Source organism: Cornus florida, unplaced genomic scaffold (genome assembly GCF_030987335.1).
Source record: "Cornus florida cultivar Cherokee Brave unplaced genomic scaffold, ASM3098733v1 CherokeeBrave_3.0.0_Hap2_Chr11, whole genome shotgun sequence".
Lineage (NCBI taxonomy): Eukaryota > Viridiplantae > Streptophyta > Magnoliopsida > Cornales > Cornaceae > Cornus > Cornus florida.
Window position 1 is genome coordinate 130,599,008 of NW_026775581.1, and position 25,797 is coordinate 130,624,804.

The 25,797-nt window shown below is 34.2% G+C and overlaps 3 protein-coding genes across 4 annotated transcripts; 2 read left to right on the plus strand and 1 right to left on the minus strand.

The window, feature by feature from the left end:
• The first annotated feature begins 223 nt into the window (after window positions 1-223).
• LOC132286392 (protein OPI10 homolog) lies at window positions 224-1,206 on the plus strand. The gene is made up of 2 exons (XM_059788727.1): window positions 224-484; window positions 593-1,206. The coding sequence occupies exons 1-2, from the start codon at window positions 382-384 to the stop codon at window positions 1,054-1,056; spliced, it is 567 nt and encodes a 188-aa protein (XP_059644710.1). The 5' UTR covers window positions 224-381; the 3' UTR covers window positions 1,057-1,206.
• Window positions 1,207-4,713: 3,507 nt separating this feature from the next.
• LOC132286391 (uncharacterized) lies at window positions 4,714-10,137 on the plus strand. Its single transcript, XM_059788726.1, has 3 exons — window positions 4,714-5,080; window positions 9,117-9,354; window positions 9,708-10,137. Exons 1-3 carry the CDS (start codon window positions 4,772-4,774, stop codon window positions 9,857-9,859), a joined length of 699 nt encoding a protein of 232 aa, XP_059644709.1. The 5' UTR covers window positions 4,714-4,771; the 3' UTR covers window positions 9,860-10,137.
• A 470-nt stretch (window positions 10,138-10,607) lies between these two features.
• Window positions 10,608-17,204, minus strand: LOC132286390 (transcription repressor KAN1). Of its 2 annotated transcripts, XM_059788724.1 has the most exons (7): window positions 16,774-17,203; window positions 15,790-16,673; window positions 15,607-15,683; window positions 15,058-15,103; window positions 14,593-14,740; window positions 11,609-11,708; window positions 10,608-11,365 (listed from the first exon to the last, which is right to left on the minus strand). In XM_059788724.1, the coding sequence occupies exons 2-7, from the start codon at window positions 16,637-16,639 to the stop codon at window positions 11,252-11,254; spliced, it is 1,335 nt and encodes a 444-aa protein (XP_059644707.1). In that variant the 5' UTR covers window positions 16,640-16,673; window positions 16,774-17,203; the 3' UTR covers window positions 10,608-11,251. The 2 variants fall into 2 exon arrangements, with proteins under 2 accessions (XP_059644707.1, XP_059644708.1); XM_059788725.1 differs by having other exon boundaries at window positions 11,609-11,705; window positions 15,790-17,204.
• Between the last annotated feature and the right edge of the window lie 8,593 nt (window positions 17,205-25,797).

The window sequence follows — 25,797 nt, forward strand, 5'->3', positions numbered from 1 at the left end:
CTATTTCATCACTTCCTCCCAAAAAAGAAGTCGAGAGTTCAAAACTCGGTGAAGCTAAAGTATATGCGTAATTGCTTTAACAATTTTTTTATTAGGATTCAGTCTCCACGAGATAAAGAAAAATTGTTTTTATTGTTCCACGTATCGGGTATCCGACCCGACCGACCAATAAATCTGGACTTTTCTGGAAATTGCTGGACTCTTTCCATGGTCCTCCTCACTCCCTTCATCTCCTATATAAGCATCTGTCTCGACTCTCTGGTTCGAACTTTCTCACTCTACTTTGACCTACATCACCATCTTCATCTCTGAAGAACACAAGCTCGCATCTTTCTATTCATACATACTTCACGCACGCATAAAACAAAGCAAAATTGAACAATGTTTGGAGTGGTGTTTCCGAACCGGAGCTTCCCAATCGACATCTCCACCTTCAATCAAATCGACACCTTCCATTGGGTCCTCGACATGAACACCTTCGTTGGTAAGCTCTCTCTCTACATACGCACACGATCTACTTTCTCTCTCTATCTACTCTTAACATGCCTCAGGCCCCTAACAATCAATCACCGCCTGCTTCTATTTTGCGTAGGGGAGGCGTACGATTCGATCACTGAAGTTTGCATATTCCTCCTCAACAGCTTCTCTCTCCCACCCGACAAAGCCCTAGCCGTCTACATCCAGTCCCCCGGTTCCCCTTTCCTCTTCTGCGGCGCCGTCACCTTGGCCCGCCCCTCCGCGGTGCTGTCTTTGCCGTGGCCGGAGCCGGGAGGCCAGTTGCAGCTCATGGCCCCCGATGCCGCCCCGCTCTCCGCCAAGATCGGTGTCTCCGTCGAGGACCTTGCTTCGTTGCCCTCTCTTGATGTGGTGGCGGAGAAGCGGATTGAGCGATTGGCGATGAAGGTTGGGGAGAATTTGTTCAATTTCATGCAGTCGTTTTGTGGTGTTGATGGTAGCAAGCTTATTGTGCCAATGGATATACTGGATAGATGGTTCAAAAAGTTCCAGGACCGTGCCAAGCGTGACCCTGATTATCTCAAGGGTTTCGTGTTGTAGTTTTGGAGGTATATATATTTTTGTGCCAAGTGTTTGTAGTAATGTTTGTGAGAAATGAATTTCAGATTCAGTAGCTTTTGTTCACCTCATTATGTGTTTTGGATGGAGAAAAAAAGTTTAATCAATTATTTCCAACTTTTTTTAATGCAATTTGTGTGCTTTCTTCATAGGATTTATATTGCCTTTGGTCTTTTGAGCTAATTTGTGTGCAGTTGGTCTTTGATGCAAAAACCATATATTGTTATTGAAGTGGCATATGGGATAAGCTGGTAACAGTCGGTGAATTCATTGATTGCAATTTGATGACGCTATTAGTTCGTTTATCTGTAAGGTGGTTATAAAAAGCATGGCTACTTTGTTTGTTTGTTCCCCCTAAGCTATAACAATCTTGCTACTATATTACTAGCTTATTAAACTCTTGGCGTGTGTCAAACACTGATCTGTTTGAATGTTTGTGGAACAATTTTGTTGGACTCTCATCAAGGCTTCATAATTTAATAAATAAATCAATAGTTAATGATCTGATGACATTCTTTCTGTACCATGAATTCCTAGTACACTAGTCATTTTGTATAATGGTCAGTATGCTATGAAGTAGATGCTGACGCCTTTTTATGAATCTACAGTTCAAAGATAACACCATTTTTTTACAAGAAAACTGCTGCTTTGTAGAGAGGTCCAAAAATGCATAAACTAACTCTCTTTATTTTCTGTTTGATGTGATAATGAGGGTTGGTTGATGCGTAGCATTCCAAAATAAAGGCAAGCAGTAGACACTTCAGGTGGTGTTAATCAAATAGACTTGCCGTCAAATTCTCATTCAGTTAATTCATAGGATAAATTTTTATAAGAGGTAAAGTAGGACAAATTCTATTTTTTCCTTTGGTAGTTTCTAAGGAGTTCCTGACCCAAACAAGGAATGCCTTTTGGATAGTCAGAAGGGCTTGTAATCCTCACCATTTTGCTTGATACTTATTCCTTTTCTTATAGCGAATGCAGGAGTGAGTAGGAAAAGCTTTAAGTGAGGGTTTCTACTTATTTATTTATTTATTTTGATTATTCTTTGACATGTTCTGAGATATTTTTGTTGTGAGCAATGAGTATCAGCAAATGCTCCAATAATTATGGGTGAGAAGCCATTGAAACATTATATGCATTCCAGTCTTAAAGTTCTGCATCACAATTTATTTAATATTGAAATTATAATTAACATATGGGAGGATTAACGGGGGTGGACTGATGTGGAGAATTCATGAAGTCAGATATGAAATAACTGATTATCAGAGGATTATAGGTGAGGAAAAAGTTGCTTGGATTGGAGGAGTACCAAAAGCATTGCAAACATGCCTGGAGATATGTTTCACTGGATTGGATTAGTCAAATAGAATATGACCTCCCGAGTATAGATAGAGTTGAAAACCAAAGGGAGTGAATGAGGGTGGTGGGAAATGATTTAATTTCTTGTGAACATAACTTACTTAGAGTTGAGTGGAATAAAAAGTTTTGGGGTTTGACTTTTGAGGCTATGATGTGTTAAGTTGTTGTTTGCTACAACCATATCTGCATGGTGCACAGTTGGGGAGAAATAACAGGGGATCTAAAAAATCACTGGCAAGTACCCTTTGAGCCAAATTGCTAGGCAGAATGGTTGTATATCCTGTAAATTTTGGAGGTGGACCAACAAAATTTAGACTTTAGGGTCTCACTGGCAAATTCTATTTTATTTTTAATGTTCTTGTATGGATGCTTTAATACTTGATGGAACATTTTAGTTCAAAAACAGAGTTTTGATTGGGACTGTCTAAAAAGAAATTCAAATTCAAATTCAAATGAAGCAGGTGTCTCTCGTTTTATTGGGACGCCAGACACGAATGGAGATTATTTGGAATTTATGCATTTATTATGATTGAAGATGTGCAAGATAGGGTGACCACTCTTATTTAGTAATTATATTGTTTAGCCTGAGTGCAGGGACAAGAGAAGACCCAGGATATTTGGTTTGCTCGTTGTTCTTCCAATGTGGAGTATTTCTCATCTTTTACCGCATATTCCTTGTACTTTCTCATTTTACTATATGATAAGTTTTTATTTGTCAAGATATGAGAAAGGTAAAAATATGATGCTGGTTAAGAAGTTATTTTGGCAGTTCAGCAATTCCCAGGAAGTCTGTCACATGGGAAAATTAACCCTGGCATCACTTAGATGCCTTGACCATACTGCTGGACATGTACACTCAAGTCTCCCAGGTCCTATTTCTTCTAGTGTGTCCTGAGTATTCAACAAAGGCCAGAAGTTCTCTTCTGCCTTCAATTCGTCAATCCAATGTTATACTTGAAATGTGTCGTTTTAGGGTTTTTTATATTTTATTTTATTCAAATTCTTTAATGTTGTGCAACCATCTTTTAATGGTTTTATAGTGTTGAAACTATTATATGCAACTTTATTTTGTCTGTGTCGTAGAACATCTGCTCTCTTCATAGGATTTATATTGCCTTTTGAACTAATTGTGAATAAAGGAAACTGTCTGAAATGTGACATCAAAGCCTCTGATGGTTTGGGGTTTTCACATATCCTGTGAAAGAGGAGAATTACTTGTTGGAGCTGTTTCAGTTGTTTTAAGTTTTGCATTATAGTTTTATTGCTCAAGTTTTTGCATGGAATTCATTTTAAAGACTAGATCCTGGATTTGAGAATGTGGACAACGTGGAGTATTTGTACCCAAAGTCACATAGAGCAGGAAGAGGAGCGAGAGTGAATTCAAAAGCGGGAATGTGAAAACAATAAAATTTAAGTCACACAGAGTAAGAACGGAAGTGCGTTCGGAGAGTAAGAACGGTTCCTGTTGAGAAAGATTGTGTGACTTATTTGTACTAAGTATTTCGAAGATATGAGGCACCTCTTTTTTTCTTTTTTCATTATTATTATTATTATTTTTTCAGATTAAGGAAGAGATATCACCACCTTTTATTTTAGACATGAAGAAAAATTAATATTATATATATATATTTTCATAAGCAATATTATATTAATTGTCGAAAAAAAATTACTGTAATATTCTTTTTATTTTTATTTTTTTCTCATATGGATTACTGTTAGCCCCTTGACAGCCCTGTAACAATTACCATAATATGATTTTATTCATTCCAACAATATTTAAAATGGAAAATTATGATGACTTGTGTTTATAAATGATTTTAAAAAGTTAGACTGAAAAAAACAAAAAAGAAAAAAAAGAAAAGAAGAAAGAATGAAGAAGAAGAGAAAAAGGACTTTTAGGTGGATAGCAATCATAGTATTAATTGAAGTTCAAGATTGATGATGACTGAAAGTAACGGGCAGTGGCGATGTAGTGGAATTGATGATAAAAATTGATCAAAATTTAGACGGTTAAGTAGGACTATAATTCAAGGTTAACGGCAGTGATTGGTACACGTGTCATCTTCAATTTCTGTGGCAGAAGATAAGATAATCGAACGATAATGGACAAGACAACCGTTTTGACAAGTTAAAAATAATACATAGCTCAAATAGAAAAAGGAATTTAAAAAAAAAAATAGTAATAAAAAATGAAGGGATGTGATGCACCAAGATGATCCACGTGGCTGCACATGTGCAAAGATCATCATCCACGAATCAAAGAAAAACTAAATCACATCATTAAAGTAGTGGAGAACTATCTTCGTCCCAAACTGAGGAGATATTTACAGAGGGAAAAATGGCAGAACTCAGCGATGCCACTGAGAAGCCCAATGGCGTTTTTGTGGAGGTGACTGGCAACGACGACGAATCCTACACTTTCAGGGGGGCCCACCAAGAATTACCCACTCTCTCGTCCGTTCTCCACAATCTGATGTCTGAGATTCTCTTTTCCGATCCCAATTCACCAAGTCATGTGTTTCACCGGATCAAATCCTCTTTCTGCAAGAACGTACCTCTCCTTGGCGAAGCTTCGAGAAACACGGGTCGTGACGTTCTCCTCTGGACTCGCCGTGGCAGTTCTCTCCGTGCCCTCCTTGTTATATCTGTGAGTATTCTGCAATTAAACTGTGTGTATTTATACATACAGTATGTGAAATTTTATTTGAATTTACGTTAAATTGTTTGATCATGAGTTTTGTTTTCATGTGGGTTTTCTTTCTTTCTTTTGAGTTTTGGTTTGAATTGATTATGCCGTGAAAGTCTGGCGAGGAATCAGAATATGAGGCTTTTCTTGAAATTTTAGTTCATGGGTTTGATTTTGTTTCTGAAGCTTTCTCGGTAATGCATTATAGTGAAATTTTTATTTCAAGGTTATGGTGAAGTCCCCAATTGGACAAATGGGTGCTTGTGTAACTTATACCTATAGGGGAAAAAAAGACTAAATTTTATGATGTGGCAACATTAAACCCCTCTCATTTACCGGAAAAAGAATATCAACCTTCTCAGTTCTCAGTCCCTGTCTCGCATCTGTCCTAATTGCAGCTAAATGCTGGATGATACATCTTTGAGACTTCCAAAATCTGTTAAACCCTCTTGCTGTTATCATAAGTAGGCTCTATAATACTCACCTAAGTAAAGCTTTGATTTTGTTCAAAAAAACCACTCACCAACTTGAGCGAATTGTCGGTTTACTGGGGGATTAGAGAGCAATTTCTTCTTGATCACCTTACCTGCTATGTAATATGATTCTTCGAAATGAGTGAAATACTCATGTCAGATTTGACTTGGCATGGATATGTGTGTGGATTATGAGCCTAAGATGTTCCCCTATCATGCAGATACATGTAGCCATATCTAACTAGTTATGTTAGAGATTGGGAAAATTGGACACTTCGATGATACAGCTCTATCCCCATAATTAAAGATTTTGGGAGTAGATGAATATGCAACCAGACCTGTACCAAATTTGACACATACTCTGTGCAAGGTAGCTGACCCAATACCATCACTGAACTCCCACTTGAATTATTTGAGTCGCCGTCTGTATTTTCACCAGCCTGCTCATTCAACAAAAGAGTTGCTGCTGTGCCAATCTCGCTCACCTTCAGATCTTCCAAATCGAAAGATAAATGGGCTCGTTTGGAAGAAAGACTCAGTGTGGCCTGTAGAGCCCATGTAATGCAGACTTGAGTTGTTCATGCAGCAGATCCTTCTCTCTATTCTATAGATATCTAGAGAGAGAGAAGTGTGAAAGTAATATCCTCATGTTATGGCGCCCCCCCCCCCCCCCCACTTATGGTCTTTATGCTTCTACCATTGCTGTCAGATTATGGGTGCTACAAATAAGATAGAGGAGGAGGAGGGAGAGAGAGAGAGAGGGAGAGAGAAGGGGGGGGGGGGGGGGGGGGGGGGGGGGGGTGGAGGTGGTGGGTTGGTTGGTTGATTTCTGTTATCTCCCCTTTTTTTTTTGCATATGAATGTGATATGGCATGGAAACTATAAAAGATTATAGTGTACACACGATACCTGATGATAGCACAGGTAATTATACTTTCCATCTTATCTCTGCCATATTCTGATAATGAAAATGTATTAATACTGAGAGATCGATGATATTTATTTCCATATGTCTGAAGTAAAGATCTCTACCATACACGAGGACGTGGAAAGATTTTGTTTGGAATGCTTATGAAATTGAATGCTGTAGCAGAAACAGATTCTTGGTGAGCATGGGCATTGTTAGATGACCCTTGTCCTGAGTTATTTTTTCACATATCAAGTTAATGTGAATTCGCTGTGAAGATATTTCTTGTTCCTTTTTGTTTGCAATTATCTTTAACTTCTTCCTTTTATCTTTTGCAAATCTAGAAAAGCATACTGTAAAAGCTTCTTCTATTTCTTTCAACTTGATTTTAGTTGGCCAATTTTCATTCTACCTTGAGAAGACTGTAAAAGGTCCATTTAGCCAACTGAACTATTAAAAGTGCATCCCCCTTTCATAGTTCATATTACTGTCAAAAAAAAACACATTTATAGCACTTGTTGGATATTGTTTACAAGTTGTTATATGACTTTGCCGTATGAAGTCCAAAGATGAGGTTTACTGTCTTCTAGATCTCTCATATATCCATATACATTTGCATATGCATATACACTTCTAGGAAAAATTCAAACATAAGACTCACCCAACTTTTTCCCACCTTTTTACAATTTTAGCGAGCCCTTGGGCCTTTTAAAAGATGCATGCTTACTTGGTTATAAACATGAATAGAAATTCATTGATTTGATAGTTGTGGAGATTTTACTATGATGGTGTTCCACATTTAGTTAAAAAGAAATTGTGAATCATTAGGTACATAAAGTGCATAGTTTGTTTATTTTTTGTTGATAAGACACACACCCAGCATCCTCACATACTCACTATCTTCCCTATGGCGATTTGAGTCCTCAACCTCCCATGTGGGAGGAGGAAGAAATACCCTTGGGCTATGCCCTTGGCGCTGTAGAGAGGTGCTTTCAGATGTAAAGGCTAGTTGAATAACTTTTTATTTTGTAAGCATTTTAAGATTGTATAATGCAACTTTAGCCCTAGATGTGATGCTTATAAGAAACTCTGGTGCATTTCTATTATCTTATATATTTTTTTCTTTTGGTTCTCTATTATTAGTTTTGTATTTATCCTAGTATTTATGTCTTTTGGTTTGCCTATAAAAGGCCTTCGTGTAGTGGAAAAAAATAATTATCTTGCTGAAGAATTAAAAAAAGTTATAGATTTACTTCCTCTTTACTCTCTCTCTCTCTCTCTCTCTTCTTCACTCCCCTTTTCTGTAACTTCTCTTCTTTCTTTTCACTCCCTTTTTCTTTCTATTCTCTTCTCGCTCTTCCTTCCTTTCCTCTTCTAATAAATTATTATCAAATCCATTTTCTTCCTCTACTTTCTTCCTCTTTATGTTCCTAATGCTTTTCCCCCGTTCTCCTTTTTCTCCTTTCTACTTCTTTATTTCTCTCCTACATCAAAAGCAGCACACCAAGACAAGTTTAAAGTCTTGAAGCAAATCTAAAAATTGTTTCCTACACCATTCAGAATTGTTTTGTTCGAGAACAGCATCCAAACCAGATCCAATGCCTACTGAGATGATTTTTGTTGTGCATGGATCAAAAACTATCACGAACTCAAGGATGGAATGGCTTTTCCTTGTAAATTTGGAGATGACATCTTCAGAATCTCAGCAAAATCAAGCAAGGACAGCAGAGTCCCATAGATTTCTTTGCATGGGTGGTTTAGAAGCTGTGCAGTAGATCAATATAATGTTTACTGTGTAGTTTCATCATTTAACTACTTGAACTACATACTATTGGTAAGTGGAAGATGAGAGCTCAAACTTGCTTTTCGGTGTAACAAATTTTATTATTTTATAAAATGCTATGGAGAATAAATTCCAAAGAAGTCTGAAAACTTCCCGAATTTTCTATTCAATTAAGGGATTTCACAACATAATTCCCTCTTCTTTCTTTCTCTTCTCTTTTCTTCCTCTTCCTTCCATTCCCCTTCTACACTGTATGTTTTCCTTTTTTTATCCAAATTTGATATTGAGATCTTCTTCCTGCTGCTCGAGGGTTGACTGAAACTGAAAACTTGTTGCACTCTTTTCATCCTGTCCCTGGTTTGGGATTATTTGCTGATGCTATTTGTGTCGCACATTTTTTTGTGATGTGTTTTATTGTCAGTCTGTAATCTTTATGGTGTGAAAACTGTTTCCATCTTGATTCCATTTAATGCTATGAAAATGACTAGTATTCCTCATTTGTTGCTTACATTGTTCGCCACACAATAGCTTATGGTTACTAACGTTGTGGCTATATGCTCTGTTTATTCTCTATTACTATGTTTTTATCTCGTCATTCCTCATATTTTCAACTGAACATAGTGCTGGAATATTCTAATGCTAAAGATAATTTAGGTATTCGATGTGCCTGCTTCTACTTCATTATTAATTTGATTGAATTGAATTCTCTACCCAAAACGATTAAAAGGTTGTTACGTCTTGGTGCACTTTTATCTTGAGTGGTTCTCATGATGTAAATGAACCTTCTATTTTTTATTTTTATCTCTCTTTGATTCCTTTCTGATATTGATGCAGGTGGGGACTATCACTCTTCTTACTTTGACAGGATTAGCAGTCTTCATGCTTTTCTTTCTTGCAGCAACGATCAATGCCATTGTAATCTCTCTTCTCGTGTCTCTAGCTGCGGCAGGAGGGTTCTTGGCTCTTTTCTTTGCCTGTGTGACAGCCATTTACATTGGGGCTTTATCGGTGGCTATATTTGTTATCTCCACAGCAACAATTTCAGCAATCATAGCTGTTATGATAGCTACAGGTAGAGTTATTTGTCTGGTTCTTGTGCTTCTTCCTCTACTGCCTTAGTTGACTCTCTTATTCTAGGTCCTCAAAATGAGACTATTCAGGGTAAAATATTAAGTGATGAGTTGAGTTCCCTGGTTGAGTTTTTTTTCTCCATGTTATCACACTAGGGAGGTTTCTATGTGTGTGTTTAGTGCCCCAATGATACATATTTGAACATACTATCACTTGTCTCATTCCTTGTCCCACATGAATATGATAGGTCAGTTTGATATTTGACATGTCATAAATGAAATTTGTTTTCTAATGTTGCTAAGATTTATCTAATTCCTGTCTTGGCACTTCAATTTTTTTTTTGTTTTGGATCAGGTTGGATTGGATTCTTTTGGACTGTGTGGTTGGCGTCGAAGAAGAGTGTGGGGCTTGCTGTGCACTCAGTGAGCGCGACTGGTTTAGCACTTTCATCTTACTCTTCTGCTCGGCATGCTCGACGACATCATGATCCTAAAGTGTCAGATTGAAGTGTAGCTGTCAAAAGAAAGTGTGGCGTGTGTGTAAAATTATGGTTTGCATTATTAGATATGTTCATTCATGTTTTATGCAGTTGCCTGATCTTCTTGAGATCATCTACGATGGAGATAAAGTTGCTACTATGATATTGTTTATGCTGTTGACTCATCTTCTTGAGATTAGCAACCATGGAGATAATGTTGCTACTATGATATTGTTTAATATCTATATTAACAAGTTTGTGGTTGAGTCTGGTACCGCTAATGTGATTTTGATTTTGAATCTTTCATCTGTAGTTTTATATGGAAGATATCCTCTGATATTTCTTTGTTCTTGCTAGTTAAAAACACAAATGCAAACACACATCGGGCTGGAAGAAGCTTCTGCAATCTTATGTTTCTTATTCCCTATTATCTTGAAAATCAGTGATTGAAGAACGTGGCCGACAAAAAAAGCAAACCAATGTTTATATCATGAATATATATATATATATATAAATTGGGGACACAAACAAGACGCTTGCGGCCCCCACAGACAAACAAACAGGCACACACACAAAACCAGAATCGGCTTAAAATACCAAGAAATACGAGTTATTTTGGCTCCTCTGTAGATAGCCTAACAAGTCTAAATTAAAACGGAAAAGGTGGCCTAGCGGCATTAAGCTCTTACTTTTTACTTTTTAAAGGAAGGTCAAAAGTTTAAGTTTCAGTAGAGATGTGCATGTGTGAATACCAATTATGAAAAATAATAAAAAAATGGAGAAGAAAATATTAATGGTTTATTGGTGAATATGAAACACTATGCCCGTGGAAATGTAAATCCAATTTTTTTATTTTTCTCTGAGTACGTGTATCGGTTCCATAACACACTCACCATTCAAGTCAGGGGTGCGGTTCGAAAACGAGACTTCAAAAATTTACTTTCTGGATCCCTGCCAACGCTGCTATGCTCCTGGGGCTACAAATCCTTTTTTTTTTTTTTGGGATGCACATTAATCATCATACATAATGAACAGGTAGTATTAGATCCTCAAACTTTATGGGAAAAAACTACGACAATTTTTTTTTTTTTTTTTTTTTGTGTCGTCATGGACCGACCCTACAATCAAAGCAAAATATTGGGTGGCTTTTGAGATGGCAACGTACAACCGTGAAACATCTTTTATAACTTTCCACAGCAGCAGCACCTGCAATGATTTAGAAGAAGAATAGCTTTTCTTGTTTTTTTTCTTCTTCTTCTTCCTCCTCCTCTCCAATGCTAGCTTCTTCATATATATAGTAGTTATGCCTTTCAATCTCTTCTTGCATGAAGGAATGTAATGAACCAACAGCAAAATCAAAAATGAAGAGAACCAGATCGAGTTTATACATATATAGCTATATATATATATATATATATAATCAGTCATGCTCTTTGTCATGCCAGTCCGGTCTGCCCAGCGTGAACTCCAAACTTGGATTCTTTCGTTCCAAATCAGAACCTAAATAGCTCTTCAACCGATTCAAATCGCATTCCTACATTAATAATGCATTGGATATGTAGTTATCTTTCAGCCAAAAGTGTTTTGGTCCAATTTCAAACTACTCCATATTTTTGAAAGCCATGCAGTAAAAAAGGAAAACATATGTGCCTCCATGCAATGGAAACTATTTTATTTATTAAGAGTTTTGGTTTATTTAATTTATTCAAATTATTATATATATATATATATATATATATATATATATATGTAGGACATAGTGATTTTAAATCAATACCTCTACTTGGTGTCTGGATCTTTGTTGCAATGGGAGGGCTGATGGCCTGAGCCCATCCATGTCAGTTGAGTTAGTCTGCAGCCAAGCCTCTCTATTACTGCTGAAAATTTAAAATTAAAAAATAAATAAAACCAGTTAGTCCTCAATTATTATGGCAATGATCACTAATTAATCATACGGCAATAGAACTTAACTAGCAAGATTCAATACAAGTCCTTAAAAATTTATATATATATATAGTAATCTCAGAGGATGAAGCACAACAACAATAGCCTGCAAATCTCATTTCATACTGCATATATATATATGCTTGCTTGCAATTTTTTGTTTGTGATTAATTGAGATATTAGATAATGCTTTAAGTTAGATTATTTGTTCTTTAGATTTATTTGTTCTTGTGATATTATTCTCATATCTACTTGCACCTCCATGCATATGATCTTATTTTTAAAGTCCACAAATGTATCTCAGTGCAACTACAGACGATGCACTTATGTATCACTAGTTTTGTCTATATATTAATACTCTTTTTGTTAGTATTTTCACATTTCTATCAATTTAGTGAGATTGGACTTTCTTTTGATTAATTATGTCATGTTCTTTTTTTTTTTTTTTTCAATGAAATAAATGTCAAACCTTACTGAAATAACAAATAAAACCAGTCTTCAAGCATTAGTCAGAAGGTAAAAAATTTATGAAGAATCTAGGAGCTAGGTTTAATTCTGCAATAATTCACATTCATTATCAAACATGGTCATTTTTTAACACTGGGAAAAGTTAAAATCATCATCTAACATTGGTGTATTACATCTAAAGATAATTATTATGGCTTTTCCTTATTACTTTGATCGCAAAAGTAATGTATGATATATTTTCGTCTATGGTCATGGATTGATTAACATTTATTAACTCAAACGAGATAATAAGTTAAAAAAAAAACTGCATTAATTTGAGGAATACTTTTAAAGTAATACAAGTTTAGGGTAGCCTTTTTTTTTTTTTTTTGGATCAATTACATTTTCATAATCAGTAATGAATCGACAATGTCTACCTGCATGGAAAAACCCTAATATGAATCTGCATACTCCTAGTTGATTTTTGTTCCTTTTAGTTAATACATGACAGGCACAAACAAACACGCGCATGCATGCACACACACAGAAAATTAAGATATAAAAGAAGAACGAAAAATGATGATTTAATATTCTACATTTATGCCATCACATTGTATTTTAAAAATGGTCTTAGTTAATTCATTATGAATGACTTTATTGAAATAATATCAACTAACTTGGAAGACCTATCAATATTGCAATTCTAATTGATAGTATTATTATTTTTCTATGAATCAAACACCTAATCCCTTGTTCACTTTCAGTTTAAGATGCCATACCAACACTTGGTATAATAGAAAATTCTCTTCTGTTTTTCTCTTTCATTTTCTTTCATCTTTTTAAGTAGTAGTTAAAGGCTAGATCAAACCATTATAAAGAAGGAAATAAAAATTGGAATTAGGAAGAACATATTCAAGCTAAAGGATGATAAATTTCTGAACTAAAAAGGCAAAGCAGAGGCAGCCATCAATTATCCATGAATTGAGCTTCACAAGATCAAATGATTAATTTACCCGGAGAAAAAAGAAAGATCAAATGATTAAAAGAAGGTTCATCACTAACAATTGCAAATCAATCTATATATTTACACCTGATTCAAAGTCACCAACACTTGTACCATATGCCGTGAAAAAAATAATTAGTTTGCTATGAATTAGAATTGTCTCTATGATCAATAACAGTCAATACAACATACATTTGCTTAACTGTTCATTATATATATGATATAAAGTTTGTATAAACTTCTTTAATATATCTATTGTGCAATTGTTGCATTTGAGAATCATGTATTGAATCATTAATGTCTAACAATGGGGCTCAACTTATTTGCAGGCAATACAACATACATTCGCTTAACCTTTCAATATATATATATATATATAACATAAATTTTGTATAAGACAATAACTTCTTTAATATACCTATTGTGCAAGTGTTGCAATTGAGAGACATGTATTGAATTATTTACGTCTAACAAAAAGCCTTCAACTTATTTGAATTTGTTCAGGAACATACAAATTTTTGGAAAATATAATTGCAATGACAAATACTGAATTGCGTGGTACTTCTAAAGTTTGACGAATATATTTGCCTCCCAACTCAAAAGCTTAATCCGTCTTAGGTGGTGTTGCTCCCATCCTCATAAGCCTGACATAGGATAAGATCCCGTGACACTAATCTTTTACATAAACACAACAACAAAGGACCGTCCTTATTGTGTTTTAAGTAGATGATAGCTTGGAGGGGTTAATTATTTAATAGGATCCAAATCCATGTGTGTGTATATAGATACAGTGAAACATTATATGTTTGAAAAGGAGACACTTCAGTCAAGGCAGTACTGGTCTTTTTGGCTATATATGCAATGTCCTCGTGAAGAGAAAAGAAAGAAGAGTTTAATAATTGATACTACTAATGTATAGTACTAACTAATACTAATAAGAAATGGTACGTACATAGTTTCAACAGAAACGATGTTGAAAAAGTGGAGCGATGGTTGCTTTCTAAGATCCTATTTAGCATTTGATAATGTTTGTAGCTTTATCTAATTATAACCCCAATCTCATCACACACTTGCAAAATCTTCCAAAACAAAAAGATTAAAAAAGGAAGGAGCAAACGAACACAACACAACAAAAGCAAAAGCTGCCAGAACAACACTTTTATTCTTCAAAAATGGTGGACGTGGGTTTGCATTTCTAAGTTATAGTACCATGCAAAAGATAAAGGAAATCAATGTACTACCACTACTGTATTCATCAGCTTCAAGTGTATATAGATGCTCATTTAACTTATAAGCTTGCAAAATATATATATATATGTGTGTGTGTGTGTGAGAGAGAGAGAAATATATATACACATTACACACACCTTGAAGAGTTACTCCACAGGTAGTCTGTTTCTTGCTGTGAAGATCCATCAGACGGCCCACTTTGATCAATAAATCGATGGAAGCCGGCTCGATCCGTTGCACCGGCTACTGGGGAGATTTCTTCCTCTCCTGACCCATCTGAATGGCCTTCAAGAACAATCAAAAAAATGTCCATCGATTAATTTCTATGCAATGCATGTCTGTGTGTGTGTGTGTGTATATATATATATATATGTATGATGTTAACAAAATCAATAGGGATTAAATTGTAGAATGGGATAGAAGAGAGAGTTAAAGAGTTGTTTTTCCAAATCCAAATGGGTTTTAATTTATATTGTACAAAATTATGAAATGCTTAGTGAGTTTAATTAATAAAACAATTTAAACTAAGGTTGCTAGGAAAAAAGATCGATAAAAACGAAAGAAAAGCTGAAAGCAAAGTCAAATCTATACGAATTACATACCTGAGGAAGCTGCAGGTTTGTCAGTGGTTTTAACAGTTCGATACATCTGCAGAGTCATTGGGAAGGCATTTGCAAGGACAATTAAATAGAATTAGAAGAAATATATATATAATAGAGAAACCAATAAAAAGAAAAAACAAAACAGTACCCATTACTATTTCAGATCTCTCTCTATATCTCTCTCTAAAACTGTGATCGATGATCGATCATCACCTTCTGGGCTTTTCTGGGTCTTGTCTCGATTTCATCATTAATCACGAGGTTGATGTTTGTTACAATAGTAATGAGCTGTATTATTATTGAAAAATGATGACTTACTTTTGTCTGTATCATTCTGTTTGGCTCTCTCTCTCTCTCTCTCATTTTCTCTCTCTCTCTCTCTCTCTCAGAGCATCAGACTTCCCTCTTCTCTTCCCTTAAATTCATTCATTCATTCACTGCATTCATCGGCTACCGTGCCGAAAGGATAGACCAAGACCTTCCCAAACATGACCAGAAAGAGAGATAGAGAGAGGATGAAAATCAGCTTTTCTTTCTTTTTTGTAGTACCTGTAAATGGCTCTTGACATGAGCTAGTGTGAGATCTTTCACATCCATGAGCTCAAGAACTGACTTTGGAGTAGCCCCTGTAACCAAAATCATACAAAAACATCAATAACAAAAACACACCCAAAATAATAAAAATAAAAATTTCAATAAAACAAAAATATATATATATGAATCTATATATACTTTCATGACCACCAAGAAGCTCAACAGCATGAACAAATCGAGCATGAAGGGTGCTTGTCCATCGCATTCTGGGCGCCCTCATGCTCCGTTTGGTGGTGAGTTTGGGCATGAATCTTGATCTCATCATCCCATGAGATGCCTCAGAAGGCCCAACCCCATACTGGTTGTGGTGATGGTGGTGCATTTGATAGGTGGACGATGAGAGCCCGTTAAACCTTGTGGATACCGGAGTCCGGTAACTCGACAAAGACGGATTAGGCCCACCGGAGTTCAAGATGGGCATTTGATCCAAACTGGCTCCGAAGAAAGTTGTTGAAGAAGGAGAGTGAGAAACAGAAGGAGAAGAAGAACACATAGAGGGATGAGAAGAAGCAGACCAAACTTGAGGGGAAAACATTTGATGGTAGAGGGACATCTTGGAGTCTCTTTCTCTGGTATGGTCCAAATTGGGCAAGAAGGGAAATGAACGGTTGTGATACACCGGAATACCCTTTATCGGCCTCAAGCCGTCCGATACGTCCAGCAGCGACACCCCATGGTTTATGTTGTTTAAATGGTTATTGGGATGGTGGATTTGATGATGATGATGATGATAAGGGTTTCGTGTCGGCGGTGGTTCTTCGGCTCCTCCTCGGTCGCTGAAATTTCTTCTACACCGGCCAGTGTCTTCATGGATGGCATTCGCCGGATGTGCTAAAGAGAGGTCGGTGTGAGCTTGGGATATAGATATAGAAATGGTCTTATTACGGGTTTCATTGGTTGAAGATGATGTGTTGGGAGGACTAATGTGGAGAGAGAGATCAGGTGGGGGGTTTGAAGAGGGTTCGTTGAAAATCCCTTCCAAGGGCATTTTAATTGGTTTTCTTGGACTTTCTCAGGTTAATCTGAAATGGTTTTCAAAGCACAAAAGAAAAAGAACACACAGTCACACACACAACTGTAAAAAGAAAAGGAAAAGGAAAAGAAAAGGGACTGATACACAACTTTGTTTTTGATCTTCTTGGGGATTTATTTGATAGCCGCTTTGGTTGCATTAACTTGTCAAGCTTCGAGTAAAGGAAAGAACTCAAACAGCGATGATGATTGAAGTAAATAAAGACTCTTGTATCTAGAGAGAGAGAGAATTGCAGAAAGGAATGGAAAAGAGAAGGATTTGGGTGTGGTGTTACTCGAGAGTATATCTCGGAAAATGACACTAGAACAAGGTTGCTTTCTCTCTAGTCAAAACACTCACAATATATATATATATATATATATAAACACGCACATACACACATCAAAGAAAAGGAAAATTTATATGGTCACTTTGATTTCCTTTCCCGGAGACGACGGGATAAAAAAATGTTAGAGAGAGAGAGGCTTCATGTGTGATTCCTTTTCCCCCACCCTCTTCGCTTGTCTACCTCTTTCTCTCTCAACATGTTTAATAGTATTTAGTTTAATTAATGGTGAAATTCCATTTTCATGCTAGGATGGGTAGGAACTGTAGCATAGACCATGGACTACTGTGTTAAACACATAAGGATAATATTATTATAATTCAAACTCTCGTGAGATATTGAGTTTTATATAAATAAATAAAAATGTAATTATATAAAAAGAGTATGTATATTATATATACGTACAGTACAACACAATAAAGACAGATCCATTGACCCGAGTGGAGTGAGAGAGAGCTAGCTAGGTACAAAGGGGTGTTTGTTTGGTTGCGTATGGTTAACATGCGTAAAGGCTAATAAATTCCCACATTGCCTTCTAATTCCCTTTCATACTCCCAAATATTCCCTTCTAATCTTTCAACAACTTTGTCTGGCATCCTGGGTTTTATTATGTCTTCCTCCACATGACCTTCCCATCCAAATCCTCATTGACTCCCCCTCTCCTCCCTTTTATATATGCTTTATTTCCAAAACCCTAGGCTGAATCAAAGATTATATTGTAGTTTATTTAATTTTTCAGTTTTATTATAGGATCAATCCTTGACTCTTACCATTCAAAAAAAAAAAAAAAAAAAAAAAAAAAAAAAAAAAATCCTTTGACTCTTTATATTGGGATTTCTTTAAAAAAATTAATCCATCCGTTCTAAAATAAATGTCTATCTTTTTTATTTTTATCCGTCTCAAAATAAGTGTCTCATTTCAAAAATCAATATACTATTTTTATTTATTTATAATATTACTAATTTAACTTTCTTACATTGAACCAATAAAAAGTAACCATCACATCATTGTGGACCCATTAAGAGCAAATTGTGAGATATATAATTTTGGAAGATTGTGAAAAATATATATTTTGTATATTGGCTAATTTCGTTGTCAAAACAAATCCGATCAAGTTGTAAAATTTCGGTTCAAAATTTAAAGATTGAAGATCAGATGCGAATTTGAAGAAGTTCAAGTGTTCATGATTTACTACATTCCGGAATGATGAGAATAATGCTTTAGAAAGGTATGTGAGTGAGTGAGAACACTTAGGAAGTTTTAAAAGTTTGAAGTGTTTAGGAAATTTATATTCTGTCCAGTTGGTACTGATAGCCAAATCTAGTACGGGTAGGAAATTTACATTCTGTTAATTTGGTACGGGTAGCCAAATTTGGTACGGATAGCCAAATGAAGGATTCACTTCTGTTTATTGAGAACTGGTAGCCAAATCTGGTACGGGCAGCCAATTGTTCAAAAAATACATCCAAATTCTTTCTGACCTTCTTAAATCGGTAGTCAAATCCGATACTGATATAAGACTGCTAAGCATGTTTAGAAACTTCAATTTCCTTATCCGTTTTTATTTTTTTTTGGACTAAACTTCTTTTCAAGTCTTATGTACGAAATTTTCTATATTTTCAGAGGGATAAGGACATTCTAAATTCTGTATAAACCCTAATAGTCATCTAGGTTTATTCACGACTTTTGCATACAAAATTTAGATCTAATTGAAAGCCATATTTGAGAGATATTTTTATTCAAAAAATCAATATGATTTTTCTGATTTTATTTTTAAGAGCACACACATAAACACAAGAGTGATTTAGTAGTGTTGTTCTCTATTTCATCGGAATTGTAGCATAATTGAATATTCAGATATTCCGAAAAGGAGAATTCATTCATTCTTCATCAAATTTAGATTTTGAAAAAAAGAGGTGAAACGATCACACTTTGAAGAGGTCAAAGCATTCGTGTAGTGTTGTTTGATATACCTGCAACTCTTCTACAGAGATCAAGAGTAAGTGTGAGGTCGAGAGCTGTTGGATGGGGAAGTCGCAAAGCTAGGGATTGTTAGCGATTGGTTTTTGGTAGTACGATAAGGTGTGAGTCTGAGTCAAAGTTCGGTGTACTTTGCTTCAAACATAGTAGATCGTTTTTCTATGGACTGCACAGTTCAACGAGATTTTTTCCGCAACAATTGGTCTACTTTACTAATTGGGGTTTTCGCACTAAAAATCCTGGTGTCATCTCTCAAACCTTCTTTACTTTACTTGCATTTTATTTTTGCTTTGTAATTTGATTTTAGTTTTATTTCGGTAAAATTAAAATAAGTAAAATTAGATAAAGAAGCAAGTTAAATTTATTCACCATCTGTCTAGGTTATTTATATTTATTCACCATCTCTCTATGTTATTTATCCATATTATATTCCACAACGATTCTATTACACACAAACTCAACACAAATTTGATAATTTATTCACTATTAATAAAATAAAAATCATTCTTTTAAAGAGTTGGATTTTTAAAAAAGGTCGCTTAATTTGAGACGAAAGGAATAAAAAATTGAATATATATATATTGAGTAAAATGATAAATATGAAAACTTAATATTGATTGACAATATTTTGTCTTACAATTGTTATGGATAAATTTTTATATCAACCAAGATTTTCGTAAGAAAAAGAATGTAATACAACTAGCACAACTATACAAAATAAACATATTCAAATTTGGGTGTTCTCTGCATCGATCTTCATCCATCTTTCAATGAATACTAATGATATTTTAATAAGTCAAACTGCAATAACTAAAAATTAATGAATGAAATTTGTCTTTTGTATTGAAAACATGAACTATTTTTAACGATAAATTTTTTTTAACCCGAATTATTGTTCTTTTGCAAGTAACTCCTGAACTATACAAACTATCCCTTGAACTAATGATTTGTTGCAATTAAGGATAAACTTATCACAAAAGACTATTTTATCCTTCTCATTAAATTTGTTATTTTTTATTAAATTATTTTTATTATATATTCTCTTATTTTAATATTAATCATAGTATTTACCTTAATTTTTTATCAGTATCAATTTGTCATAAAAGGAGGGAAGGGGGGGGGGGGGGGGGGGGGGGAATAAATAGAGTTGTAATTGCCATTTTCTAAAATAATTAATTTATTATTAAAATTTTACTATTTATAATAAAACTTATTATAAAAAAACCTTTTTCATGTAATATATTCATGAAAATTTATGGAATTATTTAAATTGTTTTTTAAAAAATTACTTAATATTTTTATTTAAACAACCAATTTCAAGAATTAAAGTTAAATATATGCAAATTTAATGGAGAATATGTCATTAAATTAGTATGAATTTTTTTCCTAATTTATTGCTATACAAAAACTCAATAAAAAGGGCCTTATGGTCATTTAATAAAAATGGCCTAGGTATAGGCATTTTGTAACAAAATGTAATAATTAAAGGAGTATTGTGCACAAATATATTTACAAATTCGGACATAATTTAGACGATTTTTTGTGCTATACCCTATTTTTAATTAGGTTCAATAAATAAATAAAAAACTAAAAAACCTAATAAGCATGCCTGTATTTTTATTTTTATTTTTTGTTAAAAGTAAATTGCATGCTTTAGGATATAGGTCTTCATATTTTTTATTTGGTGTATATTCATGATTTCCGTCTATCATATACAATAAAAAATAAGTGGACCATGCCACTTATTGTACTCTTTTTTTATGGTTATTTTTTTTAACCTTCTTAGAGATATGGAGATATGGAGTGTCCATTGACCAAAGAGAGAAAGAGAGCTAGTGATTAGAAGCTGGGGCAGTTTTAGAATTCTAAAATTCTATATACACAAAACGTACGAAAAGAATAAAAACTTTGAAGTGGCAATTTTAGAATTCTGAATTTTATATATATAAAAAGAAAATATAAAAATTTGAGGGGCAGTTGCCCCTGGGTCTATTGGATGATTGATTGCTTTGTGTAATTATGGGTGCATAGTTAGGTTTAATTCGATTTTGAGATGAATGGGAATCAAACTGGTCGTATCAAAAATATTGGAATCAGACTGAACCATTTCAATTAATGGATCCAAATCGTAGGATTATAAAGGATTGGTTCGGTTAACTTCTTTTTTCTTTTCTTGTCTTTTATTTTTGTTAATAAATGAGCTATATATTTTTTTAAAAAAAAAGGAGGATGTGATTTGCACTCTCATTTTCTTTGTTTAGAGTAAATAACAAGAAATTTTTTAATCTCATTTAATGCATCACCTCTTATTTTTATAATATCATAACTATTTTTTATATTTTAAACTTTCAAATTTTTTTTACCTTCTTTTCCGTCCTCTAATAAAGTGAATCGTGGCAAGATTTCAAAATAGAACAAATATAAACATATATATATATTACTAAGGATTCAGTTCTGTTTTTTCAGACACTACATCGAGAATCAGACTGTAATATATGGTCCTTTAATTTTTATAACTGGAATCCAACTGTTCCATCGTAGAAGGGCCAAAATTGGGTTCGATCTTGTCAGATTGATTGGTTGTGACAATTTTTTGTGTATTCCTAGGGGTAATGGTAAGAAGTCAAATTTTCTAACTCCATACAATGTCTTCGGAGACCTTTGATTTTTGGAGACTAACAATGACTCATAATTGTTTTTGAGTCGTGTTCATCGTCTTAAAGAATGAAAATTCTAAAAAGCCCAACTCCCCGACAGCAAGGAAAAGAAGAGATTCTCTTCCTGTTTCAATTAATTCAAAAATGTAAATTAGATATATATATATTTTTGGTAGTTATACTTTCCTCTCTCCTCTCTTCTTTCTCTAAATTTTGGGCATAGAAAATGCAAAGGGAGAAGAGATGCTCTATTCCCTTCCCTCCAATCAAACATGAAGATATTTTTCTAATCTTCCTTTCATCCATTCCTTCTCAATCATTCCCTTCAACCAAGCATATCATAAAACATCTAGGATTTAATTGTTTGGCAAATTTACTTATATAGATGCCCTGAGGCTTGAACTCTCATTCGAAAATGTGAGGACATACGACCATGGTGTGTCGTATTGACCGATACGCGACCCTTTTTTAAGAGTTCCATATCACCCGGTTCGATCAGTTTATATTAATTTTGTCCGAATCTATTATATTGCAATTACGACCGATGTTGCGAATCGTACATACGACTTAAACTGAAGATTAATGATCTATGTATCTAGGTTTTTTTTTTTTTTTTTTTTTGGTCTACAAATCACATACTATAAAAATAAAATAAAAATTTATTTTTATGTGAAATTACACCCAAATAAGTTCTCAGTTTTTAAAAATAATGTTCACAAAAAAACAAAAGATGGGTATTTCCTCATCCTTTAAATATAAAAATAGAAATCTGAAAAGGAATTACATAAACTTATCCTTAGCAGAGGAAAGGATTTTCCACATGGATGACATTAATAGGTGGTCAGATTGAAAAGAATGTATGGTAGAGGGATATGGTGGTATGGAATTGCATGGTACCATGACTCAGTTGATGCTCATTCCCATCAATCAGAAGCATTTAATTAGTGGATCCCACTGAATAAAAAGTTTGGGAAGAAAAGTTGGTCCGTAATTAAAATTATATCATTCTTAGGTCTAATCAAAATTATTCATTTTTTATTTTATTTTTCCGACAAGAGGAAAGAATATAGTAGAAGCAGATTAATGAAAAAGTAAAGTTATTAAATTGACTAAGATATACTATAATTATACACGGCTGGATTATTGGTGTGATATTTATTCTAGAATGGAATGGGGTCCAGTGATTGACGGTTGGTATCAAATGTGCGCAACATCTTGTTTGTTTTCAGAGAATTTAGAGAGATTGGAATCTGGAATACTCTTGCATGCCATTATGATGGAAAGTCTGTTTGCCCCTAATAAGTAGACTACGCTAATTTGCTCTAAAAACTCCCATAACTGTAGAGTAAGAAAAAGTTGCAACTTTTGGAGTTTGGCTGCCGGTTAATATGGATGTAAAATTACTATTTTATTGTTTATGAGTAAGGATGGTAATTTGACTCGTTCTGCGGTTACTCGTTTCGTCCTCTTTTTGACGATTTTGGACAGACCGGTTAGCTTATTTGGCCGGGGATGAATGTTTGATGTAATAAAAACCAGCGCGAGTTTGGTGCGGGGGCTAGAGGAGTTCACCCTGCCCCGTTTAGATAGACAAATTACTTAAGTACCCTTATTTCATTAGTATATATATTAAGTACTCTATATAACAATATTAAAGTAACAAATGAATTTGATTAGAAAAAAGTTGTAATGGTGAAGAACTGAAGATGAGGGGGAAAAAAAAATATCTATTTCAACAATAAATAAATTATGGTCTTAAACAAGGCGGGGTGGGTACCCACCGGGATAAAAATTTTAAACGGTTTTGGGGATGGGGTAGAAAGTCCCATCGTTTTTGTGATTTTGGGCTGGAACAGGGATGGAGTTTTTAAACAGTTGTGGGGGCAGGAGAGGGTAAACTCGCTCCCGTTGCCATCCTTATTTATGAGAGAAAATATATAACTTACTTGGTGCATGCATGCAGGACGGGAGGATTATATATTGTCGGGTAGTGAATTATGATATGTTTTAAAAGGTCCGATACTATTATGGTACAAAAATATGTATGTGTATATATATAATTTTTTTAAGTTCCTAAGTAGGGGCATTTTAGTAATTTTATCATAAATTAATGGAGGAATTAACCGCCATCTAGCAGGGGATGAATATTTTGCATGATTTTGAAAGATGAGAGATTTTTAACTAAAAAAATAGTTCGGGGGTTTGAAGCAAAAGATTTGATAGTTCAAAGGGATTTGTTGAGAGTAATTTTGTTTAACGGGTCAATTTTGTCATTTTAAAAGTCACGTGATCAACAAACGTTCCTTTTTTGTCTTCTTTAAACGGAATCATCACGCAGTGGGTAATTTAACCAAAAAAACAAAAAATCACGCAGTGGGTAATTTGCCAAAAACATAATAGTATAGAGGTTTTAATGCAAAATTGAAAGTTGGGGAGGGCCTCCTTTAACTTGAGGAGTTGAGGCATAATAATATATTTTCTGTAATTTATTGAGGGCATGTGTGTATATAGGAAAATGATAAAATTTTGAAAAGGCATGTCGGTTTGAATATATTGGAAAAAAAAAAAAAATTCTTATAAAAAATTTCGGTGCAGCAGTTTCGAGGCTATATATATATATATATATATATATAATATAAATGGCTAGCAAGTTAAAGTACACGACTATGAGATGACAGTTACAGTGGGTTTAGGCAAGAATTAGGTGAGGGCTGATCTGGCAGATTAACGACTACCCACCCAAATTTAGACCTTGAATCCAATTCTAAGTAGTTTTATCTATAATTACTATAAATAATCTAAATTTTGCTCCGTATAAATTTATAAATCTATGTGCAGACCTTAAATCAAATAAAGCGAAAGTGAAAGTGATAACAGGAGCGTGAGAGCGATAAAATTATATCATAAATAGTAAAAATTTGAATAAGAACGCGCGGAGCGTGAGAGCGAAAGCGCATTCAGAGTGTAAGAGTAACACATGTAGAAAAAGATGATGTGACTTAGTGCATACCGTCTCGTTCACAAAAAAACTGAGTTTGTTGCATGACAGAACTATGTATTGATCAACAAGAGTATTGTTGATGCAAACTTTATTGTATTTATCTTTCAAAAACAAAAAATAAAAAACCTTTATCATATTCTATCATATTGAGCCACATATCACTTATATGCAATTTCAAATAATTCTTTGGATTAATGCTATGCTTGGCGAACATGAATGGAATGGAATGAAATGAAAGATAGAATAGAATGAGAAGAGAATGGAATGATCATTCTCATTATATTGTTTTGGTTGTAAATATGAAATAACAATAACCACTTTAATATTTGGTTGGACCATTTTAAAACCTAAAATAGAATAAATTTAAAATTGAATTTTCCAAAATACTTCACTGACAAATAAATTAAATTATCAAAATAACATTCTCCTATTATTTTTTAAAAAGAAACGACGGTGAATGGCAGCGGCGATGGAGTGGAGGTAAAAGGCTGTGGTCGTGTGGTGGTGGTGTTCGACGATAGTGGATCACCTTTATAAACACTTAATCACTTAATGTGTAATGAATGAGGGGAAATATATGTTGCAATACTAATATGTATGATTGATTGAAACAACATCATGGTGGAAGGCAGTGGATGGGGTGGAAAATGGTGGTGGTGATGGAGGCGACGATGTACGTGGTGGTGGAGGTGGTGGCGGTAACAGTGGTGGAAAGCAGTGGTAGTAGTGTTTTTCGGATTCGGAATATGAGGGTATTTTGGAACCTTGATTTTGAAAAAATATTACTTGAGAATGGAATAGTCGTTCCATAACCTTTTGGTACTATAAAAAATAGTTTTTCTCCTCCTTGAAAAAGGTTGAAAATCGATTGGGTGTTTGAGTCTCAATAGATGCATGAGTAAGGGCAGAGCCAAAAAAATTTAATTGGGGGTGCCAAATTAGTATAGTAAAATTAAAATTTTAAAATAAGATAAAATTATTTTTTATTATTATTTTTTTTTAATGTATATTGTTAAAAACGTATCTATAAATAATATGAGAAGAAAATTGAAAAGAAGATTGGTCGAATGAATCATTTTTTTTTCCCTCTCTCTAATTCTCTAATTCTTAACAAATACTAATATTTTATGTGTGTGTACATATATATAGG

Coding starts and splice junctions, on each gene's coding strand:
- LOC132286391 (XM_059788726.1), top strand. CDS start 4,772: ATGGCAGAACTCAGCGATGCCACTGAGAAGCCCAATGGCGTTTTTGTG. Junction 5,081..9,116: donor GTGCCCTCCTTGTTATATCT/GTGAGTATTCTG, acceptor ATATTGATGCAG/GTGGGGACTATCACTCTTCT. Junction 9,355..9,707: donor AGCTGTTATGATAGCTACAG/GTAGAGTTATTT, acceptor GTTTTGGATCAG/GTTGGATTGGATTCTTTTGG.
- LOC132286392 (XM_059788727.1), top strand. CDS start 382: ATGTTTGGAGTGGTGTTTCCGAACCGGAGCTTCCCAATCGACATCTCC. Junction 485..592: donor CGACATGAACACCTTCGTTG/GTAAGCTCTCTC, acceptor TATTTTGCGTAG/GGGAGGCGTACGATTCGATC.
- LOC132286390 (XM_059788724.1), bottom strand. CDS start 16,639: ATGCCCTTGGAAGGGATTTTCAACGAACCCTCTTCAAACCCCCCACCT. Junction 15,104..15,606: donor ATGTCAAGAGCCATTTACAG/GTACTACAAAAA, acceptor ATGACTCTGCAG/ATGTATCGAACTGTTAAAAC. Junction 11,366..11,608: donor GATCCAGACACCAAGTAGAG/GTATTGATTTAA, acceptor TTATTAATGTAG/GAATGCGATTTGAATCGGTT.